The sequence below is a fragment of the Oryctolagus cuniculus genome, chromosome 10, assembly GCF_051225735.1.
Source record: "Oryctolagus cuniculus isolate XC-2025 breed Fujian yellow rabbit chromosome 10, ASM5122573v1, whole genome shotgun sequence".
NCBI classification, from domain to species: Eukaryota; Metazoa; Chordata; class Mammalia; order Lagomorpha; family Leporidae; genus Oryctolagus; species Oryctolagus cuniculus.
In genome coordinates this window covers 91,727,192-91,746,381 of record NC_142876.1, presented here as the reverse complement: position 1 = coordinate 91,746,381, position 19,190 = coordinate 91,727,192, and the positions used below count along the sequence as shown (strand labels likewise).

Genomic DNA, 19,190 nt, shown 5'->3' with positions numbered 1-19,190 from the left:
TCTCACCCAATAACCACAATTGATATTTCTGATCTGGATCATCCTCATAGAAATCACTCAATTCCACAGTGTTTTCCAACACCCATCTCCCTCCTCACTTGGTCACAATAAGTCCTGCAGGCAGAGGGCATCATGATGTGAATATTTGCAACTCCAAGTGTCACTCTCAGATTGGAGGATGACAGGCAAATATGCTTCTGTTTTTATTGTCCTGAATATGCACAGAGCTTGGAGGTATGTTTTTCACACTTTGTCATGTTGCTTATAGTTACAAAGAGAAAGAAATTGGAAATTGTTAGACTTGAATAATGTCAAAAAAAGATGATTTATTAAAACAAATCCTGAAGAAATTAGAGATGCGATTTATCTTCATTTTGCCCATCAGGGTTATTACTGTATTAAATGTCATTGTAATAGTGTTTTTCAATATACCAGCAATAGTCACTTTTGTGATTTTATATAGATGGATCCAGGAGGAAAATAAGGTTCTTACAGGTTTGACTGTAGAGCCAGATTGGAACATGAGCTGCACTGTATGTTAGCTGGGTAACCTAGCACAGGTTCCTCATCTATGAAACAAGGTCAGCTGTCAGAAGTTTCCTATGAGGAATAAGTGGTGCAATATCATGAAACTTGGCCCAGTTCCTCACACAGTGTAAGGTTCTCCATACATGCTGCTGGTGCTATATAGTGTTTACTCAAAATTTGAATTTATCAAGGGTCTATTTTGTGTTTGTGTAACAGTGGTATAGTCATTGGTTGCGTATGCAAAACTCCAGCTTTCATGGCTAAACTAGTGATGATGTATTTTTCTCATGTCTGGGAAGGGGAAAGTCAGGACTTATATGGCTGATGCAGTCCATTCTTAAGCACCTATAGCTCCCATCTTCCCATTCTGCCACTTTGAGCAAACAGTGCTCATCTTCAGTGTTGGGAGATTCAACTTCCCCTTCAGGAGTCATGGCCATGCCCTAGAAGGAGGTAGAGAAAGGGACAAAGACAGAAAGACCTGGGCCAGCAGAGTCTTCCAGAAAACCACACTTCTCTGGAAGCACCACTGGTAGATGTCCTCTGATACTTTATTGGCTGGAATTCAGTGACATGAGCATGTGTACTGCAAGTGAGCTTGGGAAACTGTCTTGAGATAGTGTTGATTGAAGCAAAGCCATGATTCTGGTGGTAGGCAAAGAGGGAGAATAGGTGTTGATAGTCAAACAGCAGTGAGAGGGAGTAGACAGAGAGAGACCAGGAGAGTTGGGGGCAGGGAGAGAAAGAAAATATGTCCTCGTTTGATAGAGAAGCAAGCAGAAAGCAGCATAAACTAGTAGGCAAAATTGTTACTTTCCTCCAAATATTCTCCTGTCGTAGAAAGAATCAAGGTATATTGGTTAAGAACAGGGTTTAGAAATCCAGCAGTCAAAACCTGGAATTCTGGCCCTGTTCCTGTCTGAATGTCAGAGTCCAGGCAAGTTATTTGATCTCTAATCTAGAAGGGAAACTCGATTGAGGCAGAATTCATCTCTTGTGTCGCTACTTCTCCTAGGAGAGTTTCCCATGGTGGGTATTCAGTGTTTGTGGGATGGCTAGGGATTTATTGAGACTGTCTTGAGAGGTCACTGTAAGGATTAAATGAACGAATCTGTGTTTTATGGACCACTCAATGGACACCAGTCACGGGGAGCTTCCCCTTCTTGCTCTAAACCTGACAGACTCTGTGGCCTTTCCTGAGTGTTTCTTCAACCAGTTGTTCTCCACATCTGTTTGCTTCTTAGATGAGCTGCTCTATTAGAGCACCATTCAATTTACTTGTGATGTATTTGAAGCAGATCTCCATTTGGTCTGTTCCCAAAATGTATTAGGTGGGGAATGAAGGTACCCGTGAAAGTTTGGCTTTATTTTGGATAAAATTGACTGAGCTTTCAACATCAGTGCTTTAGACTTGGTTTGCTATGAATTAAGGGTTAGCACACTAAATTAGAAATAAATTAATACTCATTCTGTGCTACTACAATAGAGTGGTAGGAAAATTATCCAAATTACATTCAGGTGCTCATAGTCCTCATGGCCAGGGCTTAAGGTGTCTACCAGGGTTTTCTGAGAGACTGTGTGGGTGGCATACAACCCAAAATTCTGATGTCCTTCTTTACTTATTGGTAATGGATGAATCTTTTCAAAGTTGTGAGCTAAAAGAAAATTCTGTATATAAAGAGAATTGAAAATGAATCTGGATGTGAATGGAAGGTGAGAGGGAGTGGGAAAGGGGAGGGTTGCGGGTGGGAGGGACGTTATGGGGGGGAAGCCATTGTAATCCATAGCTGTACTTTGGAAATTTATATTCATTAAATGAAAGTTAAAAAAAATTCCACTGAGTAGCATGTGCCACTTAAACAATGCTTAACATGGGTGACTTACAGGGTTTATGGGGAAATTCCAAAGGAAGGCTCAGAATGCTTTCATGCTGAAAAAGTGAGAATTGCCGAATTGGATTACAAAGGCGAGAAAATCCTATGCTAAGAACGCATGGAAGGCCAAACACCACTCTTGAGCTTTCCTAAGCCTTTTCATGCTCACGTCTCCTCTCTGTTACAGATGAACTTGTTGACAGCAATGCCTATTCTTGGGGTGTCTTCCTTGGGGTGAAAAGGACTTGGCCAGGCTTTCTGATTGATTGTTTACTCACCGGGTGTTCTTGTCTGACAAGATAGACAGTGCCACCATGATGCAAAAGTAATCGCAACAAACTTGGAACTTTATCTCCCGAGGGACTAGTGATTTACTTCTTTAGAGAAAATTAGACTTCACAGAGGTTGTTCCTGTGTGTTGCATCATTGTGAAAGGATTTAATTTCTGACCCCACAGAACAGAGATTGCAGAGAAGCATCAAGCCATGCCTGCCTATTCCTCTGAGCCCAAGGGTTCGTGAGAACTTCTCTAGCCAACTCCGATGTCTGGGTCTGGATGGCCCCATCGAGCATAAGTCTGCTTTGTGTTTCTGCCCCAGCCATTCACCCTGCTCCAGCTTATAATGGGAGTATTGACTGGCCATTGACGAGGCCTGTGCAGGCAGACTTTGCAGTAATTATGAATGAAAGATGTCAGTGGTGAGGCATCTCATTCCAGATATTTCTACACATAGTCGATATTGGCTTTCTTAAGTGTGACTGAGCTCCAAATGGCTTGCAGTCATAAGGGAATGACCAATTGAATAGCTATTATTTCATCCAATTGATGCTTTTTGTGCAAAGGGAAACAGGAATGCAAGAGCACGCACGTTTTACACCAGCCTAGTTCTTGCTTTCAATAGCTGCTGAAAAATATTAGCTGTTTTCCCCAGGAAGCCAGCTCCTGGGGAGAGGCTCTATGTTGGAAGTGGAAAACCATGTTAATTTTCAGCTAAGGCTACCAAAGAAAGGAAGGAAGGAAGAAAGACAGAAATTTCAACTTGATTTCATCATTAATGCATTTGTTCTCAACAGGAAGATGAGTGTTGATTTCCCAAAATCTCTTGAATCTCACTTTAGCCATAAAACAAGGAATATGGCCAAGAAAATAATTCAGAGTAAAACGAGGTGGTGTTTGTGATTTTTTGCAAGATGCATGGGTCCAGGCGTGGACACAAATCAAGGACTGCACATGATGACATTTTCCTGCATGTGAACCTATTTAAAACACAGGAAATCTCCTCTCACAATCTAAGTGCCAATGTACGTCACCACCACCTTAAATTTTGATGATCACTACTCAAATATCTGCAGAGATTTTTTTTTCATGTGCTCAAAAGTATCCTGGCAGTAAAGGCCTATTTTAATGGGTGGTCAAAGCAGTTACTTGATACATTTGAAAGCCACATTTCCAAATATTATAATGTTCAGAAGATGCTAGACTGGAGGAACAAGGTGAGGAAAAGAAGGTCACCTGAAGAGGTTACAATTGCCTCAAGAGCACACAGCTCACAAATGGCAAAGTTAGGAACTGATTCAGAGCCATTGAACTTGGCAATGACAGACAAGGCAGATTATAGCTCAGATCTGGTTTGCTATCTCATCTCGGGCAAGTAGTGATGCCAGAAGCTATGTGAGCATGTCTAAAATGAGCGTGGGATTGGTAGGCTTCTCATGACCTTGAACTATAAGAATAAAGGGCTAGTGATGGATTGAAGCATATATGTGGGTAATTCAAAAAGTTTGTGGAAAATAGAATTAAAAGACAAGTTTATTTTGGTACAAAAATTTTGAAATGAAAATGTGTTTTTTTTTTTTTTTAAATAATAGGCATCCTCCCTTCAAGGCAGTGTACTGAGTTCTGGACCACAGTTTTCCACAGTGATGCCAGTATTTTAAGCAGTTATTACAGGTGAAGTAGAAGTGTTGCCCTACAGGCAGTGGGAAACAAGGGGCAGGATTGTATATAGGTTTAAGCGACTTTACTCTGTGGCCTGGGAATCAGAATTTGTGTGAGGTGGCCATGTGTTGGTACCTCGGATCCCAACTGCAAATCTAAGTCTGCATTCTGCCTCTGTTATTAAGATCAGGGAGAGACATCAACCTCTACCCTGCCAAGGCAATCTTGGGGATTCCTCAGCAGGGCTGGTATTGCTCCTCAAGGGAATGTTGGAAACTTGTAGGACTCCTGTTGGTTTTTCCATTGTTGCCGAGGCTGTTCCAGTGTTTGGTAGAAGGGGCTCAGGGGTGTCAAATATCTTGAAAACTCAGAATACTCTTTGAAAACTGCTAGTCCCTACAAAGCTTCCATAGGTTGCTCAGACTTTCATGAGAATAAAAACACCATTTATACCATCTCAAACCTTGACTCAGCTCTGACTTACTCTGATATGTTTAAGATATTTTTAAGATATGTTTAAGATATTTTCTCTGGGGCTGGCAATGTGGCACAGTGGGTAAAGCCACCGCCTGCAGTACCAGCATCCCATACAGATACTGGTTCAAGTCCTGGCTGCCCCACTTCTGATCCAGCCCTCTTCTATGGCCTGGGAAAGCAATGGAAGATGACCCAAGTCCTTGGGCCCCTGTACCCACATGGGAGATCCAGAAGAAGCTCCTGGCTCCTGGCTTTGGATTGGCACAGCTCCAGCCATTGCAGCCATCTGGGGAGTAAGCCAGTAGATGGAAGACCTCTCTCTACCTCTGCCTTTCTGTGACTCTGACTTTCAAATAAATTAATAAATCTTAAAAAAAAAATGCAGGGGCTGGTGCTATAGCATGGCAAGCATCTGAAAAAAAAAAAGATAATTTCCCGAAGGTTTTCATAACACACTGTATTTCCCAGGACTACAGCTCTTAGGTAATTATTTGTGTGTTTAGAATGTTACTAAGATTTTTTATGGATGTGGCTTGACACACACAAAGATCATTAGCAGTGGCACCTGCCATTGTGCTGTGTGAGTCACCAGCACTGTTTGCCTATATCAGTGGCCTTCCAGCTCATGGCCACGCCCATGCATGTGCTCTGTACTTGAAAACTTCTTCCAGTGTAGTCGTCCCGAAGCATTTCTGTAATAAAGCAGATGCTACTTTGTGACAAGTTACTTTGCTGCACCTAATAATTTGGAAGTATATATTTTTATTTGATTAAGGTTTTAGTTAAGCGAAAGGTCATATTTGTTACTAGAAGAGCATATTGGTACAGATGGCTTTGAAAAACGCTTTTTCAATTTTCTGAGCTTTTCAATATACCATGCTGCTCTCTGCCTCCTTCTGATGCCCACTCTTCTCTTCTTGGTTTTCCCTTTGGAACCCCTCAGAATGCACCCTCTGCAGAGCAGTGTCCCAGGTCCTTGTCATCCGCCACCATATTCCCAAGCCAAGGACATGGCCTCAGTCATTGTTGCTATGTGAGCTGACTACCCCAGCCCTACATGTGTATTATTACGAACCCTGTCTGACTTCATGGCTGTCATGTGTTATATGCATGTATGTGGCATTCATTCTTTTCCATGGAAAATACTAAGAACTCTGTAGTTAATATATTCATGGACCTGTAGTTTCTAGACATTGAAGGAGCTTGATCTCTCAATAGAATTTAAAAAGTCCTCCTGATCTGTGTTATGTGTTAGAGGGAAGGGGAAGAAAAGCTACATTTTTTCCCAGATCTTTCTGTGTACATTGGCACAGTGAGAGATCATAATAGAATTTAGAGGTTAGGATTTAGGACTTGAGCCAATTTAGCAGCTCACGATGAGTAAGTTGTTTTATAAAAGAAGATGAGCATATAGCAGCAGTGTCAGCGTTTTAGCAGGTAAGGCTGTGCTGGTCTACCTATCATGGTGTGGCAAACATATATCCATTTGAATGAAATAGTAGTCAGGACCTGGATAGAAGCAGGCAAGTTCACTGCCTGGAAGTTCACAAGTATTTTCCTCCCATGCAGCCCATGTGTGTGCGTTACATGAAGTCTTTTGTTAGTATCCCTTCAGGTTTTCTGAAGTCTGCTCTGGGATCTGTGTTGTTTTCTATTGCTGTGTAACAAATTGCTAAAAACTGAGCAACTTACAACATGGACATTTATTATGTCACTGTTTACAGAGGTAAGGAATGTGGACATAGCTCTTCTGGAGTTCAGGATCTTGCAAAAGCTGTGATAGGGCGTTGACCAGGGCTGAAGTCTCATCACAAAGTTCCACTGGGGAAGGCTTGTCTGCAAGACCACTAGTTTCTTTGTAGAAGCTGATCTCTCTGATTGATTGAGGGTGTCATTTCCTTACTGTGAGTTAGAGACTCCCCTCTGTCCCTTGACATGTGGCCCTTTCCACATGGTAGCTCACAACATGGCAGCTTGTTTCATCAATGCAAGCAAGGTAGAGAATCTGCCAGCAGGATGAGAGTTAAAATCTGATATAATGTAATGATATGGAAATAACCTCCATCACCTTGGCCATATTCTGTCCATTATTTTTTTTAATTTATTTGACAGGTAGAGTTGTAGACAGAGAGAAAGGTCTTCTTTCTGTTGGTTCACTCCCCAAATGGCTGCTATGGCTGGTGCTGGGCAGATCCAAAGCCATGAGCCAGGTGCTTCCTCCTGGTCTCCCATGTGGGTGCAGGGCCCAAGCACTTGGGCCATCCTCCACTGCCTTCCTGGGCCACGGCAAAGAGCTGGACTGGAAGAGGAGCAACTGGGACATCCCATATGGGATGCTGGCACCACAAGCAGAGGATTAACCAAGTAAGCCACGGTGCTGGCCCCATATTCTGTCTGTTAGAAGTGAGTACTATGCAATACTCAGAGGAAGGATATCCTCCAAGTGCCAGTGTCCTAGCAAACAGCGGTCACTGGGCACCATCACAGAGGCCTACCACTGAGTTCTGCAGTCACATCCCAATGTTTGGGAGTAGAATGGTGTACAACCTCATTCTTCAGAGGAGAGCTGTGCAACAAGCTTTGTAAGTGGCTGCTGTTGGAAGTACTTATACATTTACATGAACAGAGGCCCAAGAGGCCTAACACAATGCCATTTACTTAATGAAACAGTTTAACCAGTAAACTGAGTTGCATTCTGCAGGGTGGATTTTAAGTGACAAGGCTGACTTAGCCATGGCAGCTCTTAGAAGATGCCCTTCCTGTATCCTCTCTCTGCCAAGTCCATTCCTCTATGTTTTATCTTCTGTTTTTCCTGTTCAGTGCCTCTTTGACTCTCATTTCAAATGAATTTTTTCTGCAGCAAGATGACAGTTTGAGCGTGTGTACAAAATGTTTATTTTTTAATTACACAAACTTAGTCATAGGTAGGTAGCCAGGTTGGCATCAGCTTCCAATGCAAGAAATCCTTATTTTCAGCTGATTATATCTTGAAAGGATGTGCAGCCCTGGGCACCTGGAAACTGTCATGCATTGTTCACTGGATGAACACCAGGAGACAGTGGTAGCCCTGAACCTTAAATTAGCCAAGTTGCAGGTGGATCAAGTGAAGCACAACAATTTGGGGCCGAAGGGTGAGAGTCCAAGCACCTAGCCTCTTGTCTCTGGCCTCCTTTCCATCACATACAGTGACAAGGCACAGCCAGAGATACTGGAATCCTTCCCATGGGGCAATGTTAAGCAGTAGACCAGGCATAATGTGTTCATTTCTAATATGATGTAGCAGGCAGGACCAGGTAAGCAAGAGACCTTCTCAGAGCAGTGATGAATTAGGAGCTGGCAGAACACACATGCCCCGGGAACCATAGGGGCCTTCCCATCCCCCCCCCCCCTTTTTGGTGACTCTTGCAATGTGAGCAGGTGGCAATTAGAGAGATCCATGCCTTGAAAACTGAAGGAGTTCTAGGCTTGAGAATCAGATGTTTAAACCATGGAACAAAGATCAGAGCCAGTGACTCTTAGAACTGGAAGAAACTCTTTTTTAAAAAGATTTGTTTATTTATTTGAAAGTCAGAGTTACACAGAGAAGGAGAGGCAGAGAGAGAGAAGTCTTCCATCCACTGTTTCACTCCCCAGTTGGCCGCAACGGCCGGAGCTGTGCCAATTCGAAGCCAGGAGCCAGGAGATTCTTCCGGGTCTCCCAGTTGGTTGCAGGGGCCCAAGGACTTGGGCCATCTTCTACTTCTTTCCCAGGCCACAGCAGAGAGCTGGATCAGGACTGGAGCAGCTGGGACTCAAACCGCAGCCCATATGGGATTCTGGCACTGCAGGTGGTGGTCTTACCCACTACACCACGGTGTTGGCTCCTGGAAGAAACTCTTAAAGAACCTCTATATCTGACCCTCATTAGGCAGATGGATGAAGTCAGATCCAGGAAATGGACTTGCACTAGTCCACACAGATGCAGGAGCAGAAACTAGGTATTTATGAACTTTCCTCTGTTTTGTTTGCCTCTTTTAAGCCATTGTCTCAAAGCCCTGACTGGGAATGGGAGTCACTGGTGTTTGTTTCATTGCATTCTGAGTTGGTGTTGGCAGTGGGTCTCTAGCCACCTCTCTGAAGTCTCCTGGACTCTGTAACTGTCACATTCTGTCTTCTAATGACCCTCCCACCAAGAGATTAATGCAGCTCTGCCCCATTAACTCACATCAGGCTGGTGACCTGTTGGATCAATGCAATGTGAATTAAGGAGAAGTGTGTCACTTAGGGGTCTTCCTCTGCTGTGACACAGGCAATGTTCCAGACAGAGGCTGCCCTGTCGGTCTGGATCCCAGGACAAAGATAATGTGAACCCGGAGCAGAGCCAGGGTCGACTGGTGGTGGACATGAGTGACAGCCCCCTTTGTGAACAGCGTTATTCAGGTTGTCATCTCTGCACACTCATCCCATCCTGAGTGACTCAGTGTGGTGGGTGGATTCCCCGTGCTCTTGCATATTTGTGAACTCAACTTTCCCAGGTACAGCCTCTTCCGTCAGGCTGCCTCCTTCTCCTGTGTCACTAGTTCAGCAAATGACTCAGGGAACCAGGGCCATCGTTCCCTCCTCCGTCTCCTCTCCCTGCTCCATACCCTCTCTCCTCTTCCCTCCTCCTTTGCTGCCAGTCTTGTCCTTCCCCCTCCAATCTATTTTCCATAGGCAGCCAGAGGGAGCAAAACCTGCTTGAAGGTGGTTAGAGGGGGGCTGCAAGGCCAGGCACAGTAAGATCCGCAAAGTCCTGCCAGTTTGCTATCCCTGGGTTCCTCCGAGGATATTCCTTTCTGAGTCTCACTGAGTCAGGCTTTCCCTCTGTCTGTCTGTTAGACTGATTTTCTACTAAGAACCCCACTTCTCACCTGAATCACTCAGCCACCTTCCTCCTCCCCTTCACACCCTCCCCATTGACTTGTTTGACTCCTACTGGTTCTTTGAGCCTCCACGTGGCGATCCTGCCTCTGAGAAGCCTTCCATGACCATTCGACTGCAAGCTGGTGTTGGATCCTCTGGTACAGAACAGCACCTTGTCCTGTCTTCTCAGTTCTCTGCAGAACACTGTGACATGTGACTGCTCCCACGCCGATGAGCGCACTCACCGCCAAGTCTTCCGTGCCTTGCAAAGTCACTTCAACCATTGCTATGGGATGTTACTTGTTCATCCCCGAGGCAAAGGAAAAGAACTATCAGACCTGAAATAAAAGACCTTTCTCAGGCTTTTTGGGTTGTCAGATGTTTATAGTTCATGTGAAGGTAGGGGAGGGGAATCAAATACTTGCACAGAAACAAGACTCCTCAAATTATGTGAAATGAGCTACAGATTTTATAAAATATGGGTCATGGGTTCTGTCTGTTCTGAATGTGCACCAAATGACAAATTTTTCTTCCAGAAGTAAAATGCCTTAAAATTTATTTTTATTTAAAAAGCACAAAGAAGTAGAGATTAGAGAGAGAGTAAGTGAGAGTGAACTCCCATATGCTGGTTCTCTCCCCTAAATGACTACAACAGCTGGGTTGGGCCAAGCCAAAGCCAGTAGCCTGAAACTCAATCCAAGACTCTCATGTCAGAGGCTGGGACCCAAGTACCTGAGCTATCACCTGCTGCCTTCCAGGGTGTACATTAGCAGGAAGCTAGAATTGGGAGTGGAGCCCAGATTTGAACCCAGGCACTTTGATAAGGGCCACATCCCATAATTTCTCAAATATTATGCCAAATGCTTGCTCCCCAGAGATGAACATTTGGAAAAAAAATCGACCATGACTTGAGGAATACTCAGAGGGGTCACGGTGTGTGTCAGGGAGCCTAACCTCCCCTCCTTGTTCTGTGCTACAAATACCCCCTGATTCCAGTGATGCAGCTGGGGAGACATTAAGAAATAGTCAGTTGGGTTGATGAGGAGAGCTGGGAACAGTGAGGCATCCTACACTTGGTGGGTGGGCGGGCAAAGCTCTGAGTGGTTGATGTATAGGGTTGATGTACTGGGAGGAGAAGCTGGTTTGGGGACTGGTCATCTTCTCAATGAGTCTTTGGGAATAAATTCTAGTGCATGTTGATGTGCATTGGGGTCATGGGTCTGCTTCTGCTTCGGGTGCATACCCACTCGTGGTCAGTCTAAAACGTGGGCAGTAGCTTAGGGACAGTGAGCCTGGATCCATCCAAATTCCTCAAGCAGGAACATCATGGAGTGTGGTTGCTGTCTCCAACTGGTGATCACAGGCCTTTGTGTAGCATCGATGAGAAGAATCTGTTGAAGCAAGGATGGCAGATTAACACCCTGGTTGGTAGGTAGGTAGAAAAGTCAACACACAGGCTGGCTGGCCAGTGCTGGCTGGATGAGTGTGTATAACTACGCAGGGGAGGATGTTCAGGGAGACAAAACAAAACTTTAAAGAAAACCAAAGATTTATTTATTTTATTTTAAAGAATTACAGAAAGAGGTGGAGAGACACAGAAAGAGAGATCTTCTGTCCACTAGTTCACTCTCCAAATGGCCACAACAGCCAGGGCTGGGCCAGGCCAAAGCCAAGATCTGGACACTGTATCCAGGTCACCCACATGTGTGCAAGGGCCCAAGGACATGCACCATCTTCTGCTTTCCCAGGCACATTCGTAGGGAGCTGAATCAGAAGTGGAGTTGGTAAGAGATGCTGGCGTTGCAGGCGGTGGCTTTACCTGCTACACCACAATGCTGCCCTCCCCCCTTTTTCCTTTTCAAAAAAATGTCTGAAATAACATTTTAACTTACATTATAATAAAAAGTTTAATGGCTCCACTAAATAAAAATTTGAATAATTATAAAATAGGGGTTGACAGTGTGGCACGGTGGGTAAAGCCACAGCCTGTGATGCTGGCATCCCATATCGGTGCTGGCTGAAGACTAACTGCACCATTTCTGGTCCAGCTTCCTGCTAATGTGCCTAGGGAAGCAGCGAAAGATGGCCAAAGTATCTGGGCCCCTTCTGCTCATGTGGGAGACCAGATGAAGCTTCCAGCTCCTGGCTTTGGCCTGGCTTACCTCTGGCTCTTGTAGCCAGCTAGAGAGTGAACCAATAGATGGAAGACCTGTTTACATCTCTCCCTCTCTCTCTGTAACTCTGACTTCCAAATAAATAAGTAAATCTTTTGTTTGTTTTTTTTTTTTTTTGAAATACAGATTTACAGAGTGAGTTAGAGATAGAGACAGAAGTCTTCTATCCGCTGGTTTACTCCCCAAATAGCCCCACAAAGGCCAGAGATGAGCTGACCCGGAGCCAGGAGCTTCTTCTGGGTCTCCCACATGGGTGCAGGGGCTCAAGGTCTTCATACATCTTCCACAGCTTTCCCAGGTGCGTTAGCAGAGAGCTGAATTGGAAGTGGAGTAGTTGGAACTCAAACCAGTACCCATATGAGCTATGGGCTTTTAGCTCGCTGTGCCACAGCACTGGCCCCTCAAATAAGTAAATCTTTTTTTTTTTAAAGTCATACTCCAGTCAGAAAATAGTCGAGGGCTATTAACAAAAATCAAACGAAAGATGTTCAACTTCAGTCATAGAAACTGAAGTTTTAAACTATTCAGAAAATCATTAAAACAGTGGTATATAATTTCTATCGATTTGTTTGACAGATTTAAAGCAAAGTTTGGCAAAATACTGTATTTGCAGCAAAAATTATACACATAGGGTTTATTTCTTTCCTTCATCTCCCCTCCACTTCTTTTGATTTTTAGCCACATAGAAGGGAGAACATGCAGTATTTGTCTTTCTGCAGAAAAAGACTTTCTCAGGAACACAATGAGGAATTTGCGTTTTTCCAGGGCACTTGTTTCTGATTTATTAGAAGTCAACATGCTGGTTAGATGTTTTTCTATATTTATTAACCAGAAAAGCCAAATAAATATGAAATCCAAGATTTAATTAGGCAAACCAAGTCAGTGAGATATCGTTAACTGATTTGTATAATCAGCGCTGATTAGCACATCATTGAGAATGAAGTACCTCAAAGGGAGGTGGAGAAACTTAAGCCCCTTTGTCTGGGCAGAAGAGAATTTCTCAGGAATAAGAGAGCTCGTGTGATAACACACTTTCTCTCCACTTAAAAAAGACATAAGCAGCATAATGAGCACTTTACAAGCAGGATCACCAGTAAGGGAATGGATCCGCGAAGGCGATTAGTCCTCCTGGGCGAGGCAGGCACAGGTTACACACAGCGTGCCAGAGCAGCACCTCCACCAGCGGGATGCTTTGTCCAGCAAGCTTATATGTGGCTTGGCTGATGCAAAGAGCAAGGAGGAGGAGGTAGAGTGCTAGTGATTCCTCCCCCAGAACCAGCAGTCTCTCCTTTCCTCTGCATGTGATGTCAACCCCGCACACACTCCCCTTTATCCAAACAAAGCTCCCCTCTTCCTTGAGTGAGCCCTTGCTCCCCACTTGCAGCTGTATGGTCTGAATAGGGGTCTCTGATCATAGGACCCAGCCTCAGCAGTGGACACAAGATCTGGGTGGGCCTGTCAAGGTAGGTCTAGGCCATGAGTCCAACCGACTGGAATTATTCCCTGGGTTTTTTACAAGTCTGTCTCACTTCTGTTCTCTAGTTGTCCAACTATGAACATTGGCCATTTGAGAGAGTGGAGGCATTGTGCAGAAAGGAACCAAAGAAATAGCCAGAAGAGGGAGAGACTGGAGTGCGGATGGTATTTGGATCCCTGAAGCCTTCTTGCTTGCCTTCTTCAGACGTTGCTATTTTGCATGCCCAGATCTGTGACTTCTCCCCAACGGCTTTTTTTTTTTTAAGATTTATTTATTTATTTATTTGAAAGAGTTGCACAAAAAGAAGGAGGGGCGGAGAGAGAGGTCTTCCATCTGCTGGCTTCCATCAATTGGCTGCAATGGCTGGAGCTGCGCTGATCTGAAGCCAGGAGCCAGGAGCCAGGAGCTTCTTCCAGGTCTCCCATATGGGTGCAGGGAGCCAAGGACTTGGGCCATCTTCTACTGCTTTCCCAGGCCATAGCAGAGAGCTGGATTGGAAGTGGAGCAGCAGGGACTCAAACCCGCATCCGTATGGGATGCCGGCACTGCAGGTGATGGCTTTACTGCTATGCCACGGTGCTGGCCCCCCAGCATCTTCTCAATAAACATTTATTGAGCTACTTTGGTCTAGGTTTTTGCCATTTGCCATAATATTTGTCCTATGCATAAGGCCCAAAATGTACCCTATAAGTCCTCATGTGCAGGGGAGACAATGGTGGCACAGTTTGGTTAGAAAGGTGATGGAATGTGAAAATTTGTATTGGGCTGTGACGGTGAATTTTCCTAAAATGATCATTTGATTGCTTTTTTTTTCTATGTTCCACAGTGCAAACTGCTATTTTAATTACTGAAAAAAAAAAACTAATTAAAAACTATTGTTAAACAAGTATGGGAAACTCCAAGGTAAACAAAAACAGGAAAAGTTCTTTGATGTAGAACTCAGAGAGTATAATGCTCTGTTCTTTGCAGTATGGGAGAGAGATAAGGAGCAGAAAGGATGCCTGAAGTTCCTGAAGCAAACATGGTGCTGTTCTTGGAACGTCTGATGGACTTCAGAGAAGCAGTGTTCCTTGGAACCTGGTTTGGAAGCTCCCACACTAGACCTCATTCAATTTCTCAGTTGGTAGAGCCTAAGATCCTGGCAGAGCTGGGCATGGGAGAGGTTCTGAATTAACTGAATCCCAAAGCATGTTTGCCTCTGTGTCCCAAGTGTGGGCTGTGTATCAGAGCACATCCCCCAGCTTCTTGGAATTAAAAATATGTTCCTGTGCTTTCCTATGTTATGGTATAAAAGGTTATTTTCTTCTTTTTAAACAAAAAAATTCATTTATTTGAGAGGCAGAGAAACAGAGAAAGAGAAGCAGCAAGTTCCCATTTGTTGGTTTACTCCCCGTATACCTGCGGTAGCCAGGGCTGGGTAGGACTGAGGCCAGAAGCCAGGAACTCAAGCCAGTTCTCCTATGTGCATAGCAAGAACCACATTATTTGCTTTTTTTAAAGATTGGTTTATTTATTTGAAAGGCAGAGTTACAGAGAGGCAGAGAGAGAGAGAGAGAAAGAGAGAGAGAGGCAGAGAGAGATCTTCTATCTACCGGTTCACTAGCCAAGTGGCCACAACAGCCAGGGGTAGGCCAGGTTAGAAACCAGGAGCCTGGAACTCCATTTGGGTCTCCCATGTGAGTGGCAGGAATCTCAGGACTTGGGCCATCTTCTGCTGCTTTCCCAGGCACATTAGCAGGGATCTGGATCAGAAGTGGAGCAGCTGGACTCTAAGCAGGGCTCAAATGGGATGCAGGCATTGTGGGTAGTGGCTTAACCCATTGCGCCACAGTGCCAGCACCAAGAACCCAATTATTTGAGTCATCACTGCTGTTTCCCATGATCTATTCCGGCAGGAAGTCAGGAGCCAGAACCTGTCATCAAGCCCAGGTACTCTGATGTAGGTACGTCTTATCCATCGTTTGTAACTCCTAGGTTTAAATCTCAGATCCTATTTTCCATAAGCCCAAGAATGCACCAGAGTTGAGCAATAATTGTTACCTGTGAAGATGTTTGACATATGACCTGTGGGTGTAGGTGGCGAACGTTGCCACGCTTCCTCACTTCCTCTGAGTCCTAAAATAATCCACAGATGTTTGCATTCTGACTTCATCCTTTACATTCATAAATAGGTTGATCACGTGATCTTGCTTCAACCACAGCACACAGTTGCAAAGGAATGCCGATGGGCAGCCTGAGAGCAAATGTCCATGGCTGGGAGAGGGGCTTCCCGTGGCCTCCCACATTTACTTCCAGGGGCTCAGCACACACTTGAGCATGGAAATGTAGAAGCAGAGGACTTTCTGTATTCCCCCTGACCTCTGTGGCTTCAGAAGATCATGGGATGTAGTCTCCACTTTTTAAGGACATGGGAGCCCAACGTGTCCATTTACCCTCTCCGTCATTGTCTCAGTTTGGTGTATTTTTATGCTTTGGCTATTTATTGATTTGACCAATGTGAATCACTCTTCGGCAAACAGGGCCGCCGCGTTAATGCGTTAAAAGCTCATTATGAGCATAATGGACATGAAGTAGAAAGGAATCAAATGATGTGAGTATAAAAGGTTTTTCCCTAGACAGCTGAAAATAAATTGAAAACAAATTCAATTAAAATAACATTCAGCCTTTTTATTCCTTCCCTGGTGTGATTCCCTGGAGGTGTGAATTCTCTGAAGGAGGTGCCCAAAGTGAACACAGGGCTCTCAAGGGCTGTCCCTACTGCGCGCAGCAAATCCAGGCAGGGCCTGTGCCCCGAAAGGGCTCATGGAGGACAATGTTCGTGGAGGTCACCTGTTCCTGCCCTCCCAAAGTGTCGCCACTCTGTGTTTTTCCTTTCTGCCTTCTTTTTGTTTAAACCCATGGAGAGCTGGCGCCGCGGCTCACTAGGCTAATCCTCCGCCTTGCGGCGCCGGCACACCAGGTTCTAGTCCCGGTCGGGGTGCCGGATTCTGTCCCGGTTGCCCCTCTTCCAGGCCAGCTCTCTGCTGTGGCCAGGGAGTGCAGTGGAGGATGGCCCAGGTGCTTGGGCCCTGCACCCCATGGGAGACCAGGAGAAGCACCTGGCTCCTGCCATCGGATCAGCGCGGTGTGCCGGCCGCAGTTTGCCAGCCGCGGCGGCCATTGGAGGGTGAACCAACGGCAAAGGAAGACCTTTCTCTCTGTCTGTCTCTCTCTCACTGTCCATTCTGCCTGTCAAAAAATAAAAAAAAAAAAAAATTAACCCATGGAGACTTCTCCAAGGGAGGGCGATTTCCCATCATCTACTTCGCTCCCTGCATCTAGGGCCCTATGCCCTGAACTGAAATCTTGCTCCATGCGCAGTCTACTCCCCACCCCCACACCCCACCGCCAGGCTGCTGTCTGGGTTTCCCTGATCTTTGGGCTGCCACTATCCATGGCGGACTTTGAGCCAGACCCAGGAGTATCCCTTTAATTTTCTACTGACTTTTCTACTCTGTTGTTTCTGTAATGAAAGCTGTACTTTCTCTTTTGCCAAGACAAAGGATATGCTGGTAGACTGGATACAGAAATGCTCTTTCCTCTTGATTCCTTCTAAGCAGGCCCTCCTTCAAGGGCAGCCACTGTTGGTACCCGGGTGAGCATCATCACTCTCAGTAGTTTTCCCTGTTCTTTTTTTTTTTTTTTTTTTTTTAAGATTTATTTATTTATTTGAAAGTCAGAGTTACACAGAGAGAAGGAGAGGCAGAGAGAGAGACGTCTTCCATCTGCTGGTTCACTCCCCAGTTGGTCACAACGGCCGAAGCTATGCTGATCCAAAGCCAGGAGCCGGGAGCTTCCTCTGGGTCTGCCATGCAGATGCAGGGGCCCAAGAACTTGGGCCGTCTTCTACTGCTTTCCCAGGCCATAGCAGAGAGCTCAATCAGAAGTGGAGCAGCCAGGACTCGAACTGGTGCCCACATGGGATGCCGGCACTGCAGGTGGCGGCTTTTACCCACTGCGTCACAGCGCGAGCCCCTTTTTCTTCTCTTGATTTTCTGTATCTGAGCTGCTAGAAAGTTATTTTGATTCAACCTAAAAGGTATTTTTCAAATCCATGAGTTTGTATCCTCGCTATTACACATCTTTGTGCCATGATCACCCTCTGTAAGGTCTGTTCCTAAGGCTGCTCTGACAAAGTCCCACAGACTGAGTGGCTTAAGCTGCAGGTTCAAAATCAGGGTGATGGCTGGGCTTGCTCCTTCTGAAACATGTCAGAGAATCATTCCCTCCTTCTTGCTAACTTCTGATACTTAGCTAGCAATCTTCTGTGTTTCTTGGCTTGCAGTTACCTAACCCCCACCTCTGCCTGCGTTGTCACGTGGGATTCTCCCTGGGTGTCTGCCTTCCCAGGGCTGCCTTCTTAGGACAGCAGTCACGTTGGATTAGAGGCCTGTCCCACTCTGTGATGACGTCAAGTGAACTGATCACCTCTGCACCGACTCTGTTTGCAAAGAAGGTCACATGCTGCGTTACTGGGGTTAGCCTTTCAGTGTGTTTCAGGGTAGAGGGTACAATTGATCTCACAGCATGAAGCCATAATGAACTGGCCTCCTTCTCTGTGCATCTCACTTCCCCAAGGCGGGATGTACACACAGCTGGAAGAGTTCTATTTTGGTCTGATCCAGGCACTCCTCTCCTCAAAGTCTTCTATGACCCCTAGAAAGACAGCCAGTCTCCTTGCTGTAGCTGACAAGACTCTGTTGCATGAGGCTCCTGCTCAGCCCCGCTGTTCAAAGCCTGTTCCTGTGGGCCGTCTGCCTTCAGAATATCACTCCCATGTTCCCGTATTCAAGGTCCCGCTAGGCATTCCTCCTTCACCAACTCATCCCTTGGACCTATACTCCTGTGAGAGAGCTTCCTAGACCCCTCCAAAAGCATGCCCTTGTGCAGCCTACTCTTAAATGCATACCACACATGTGCTTGTGTACTGGCTGTGGTATGTATTTGTTTAATGTATGTCTTTCCATAGGGGTTAGAAACGTATGGCCAAAGGAGCATATTTGGCTTCTGGCCTGTTTTTGAAAAATACTTGAATAAAATGGATTTTACAAGTTGTTTTTGTTCATTTAAGGATGAGCAAGAGAAAGACAAAGAGAACTGTCATACAGCACTTCACTTCTCAATTGCCTGTGGTGTCCAGGGCTGGGTCAGGGCAAAAGCCAGGAGCTAAGGAATTCAACCCAGGGCTCCCACAAGGAAGACAGGGACCCAGTCAGTTGAACCATCACCAATGCCTGTCAGGGTCAGCTTTGTTGGCGGTGGAGTCAGAAGCTGCAGTTGGGAATGGAACATACATAGGCAGTTTGATGGGAGACTTAGGCACCTTTTTTATGTTTTAAGATTTATTTACTTGAAAGGCAAAGTGACTTCATGTGCTGGTTCACTTCCCAAATGGCTGCAATGGCCCTGGGATGGGCAAGTCCAAAGGCCGGGGCCTGGAACTCCATCTGGGGCACCTATGTGGATGTCAGGAGCCCAAGTACTATACCATCCTCACCTTCTTTCCCAGGTGCATTAGCAGTGAGCTGGATCAAAAGTAGAGCATTGGGGCCAGTGCTGTGGCATAGCGAGTGAAGCCGCTGTCTGCAGAACTGACATCCTATGTGGGTGCCTGTTCTGGTCCCAGCTGTTCCACTTTGAATCCAGCTCTCTGCTATGGTCTGGGATAGCAGTGGAAGATGGCCCAAATCCTTGGGCCCCTGCATCCATGTGGGAGACTTGGAGGAAGCTCCTGCTCCTGGCTTTGGATAGGCACAACTCCAGCAGTTGCGGCCATCCGGGATTGGGCCAGAGGATGGAAG

At 45.6% G+C, this 19,190-nt stretch overlaps 1 protein-coding gene across 32 annotated transcripts in view; it reads left to right on the top strand.

The window, feature by feature from the left end:
- Positions 1 to 19,190, top strand: part of LOC149124337 (uncharacterized) — a 605,541-nt gene that overhangs the window by 387,600 nt on the left and 198,751 nt on the right. Inside the window, exons 6-8 of one of the 32 annotated variants that reach the window (XR_016214255.1) lie at positions 4,272 to 4,353; positions 8,726 to 8,795; positions 9,107 to 10,060. The exons of 22 other annotated variants lie outside the window; for them this stretch is intronic. Coding sequence is in view for 4 of the 10 variants with exons in the window: in XM_089305501.1 (XP_089161627.1) it covers positions 13,416 to 13,484 (69 nt within the window). In the remaining 6 variants the exon portion in view is untranslated. Of the gene's footprint in view, positions 1 to 4,271; positions 4,354 to 8,725; positions 8,796 to 9,106; positions 10,061 to 13,415; positions 13,591 to 14,319; positions 14,821 to 19,190 lie in introns of those variants that run through there. 9 more of the 32 variants (XR_016214257.1, XR_016214256.1, XR_016214260.1 and 6 more) reach the window with 9 other exon arrangements.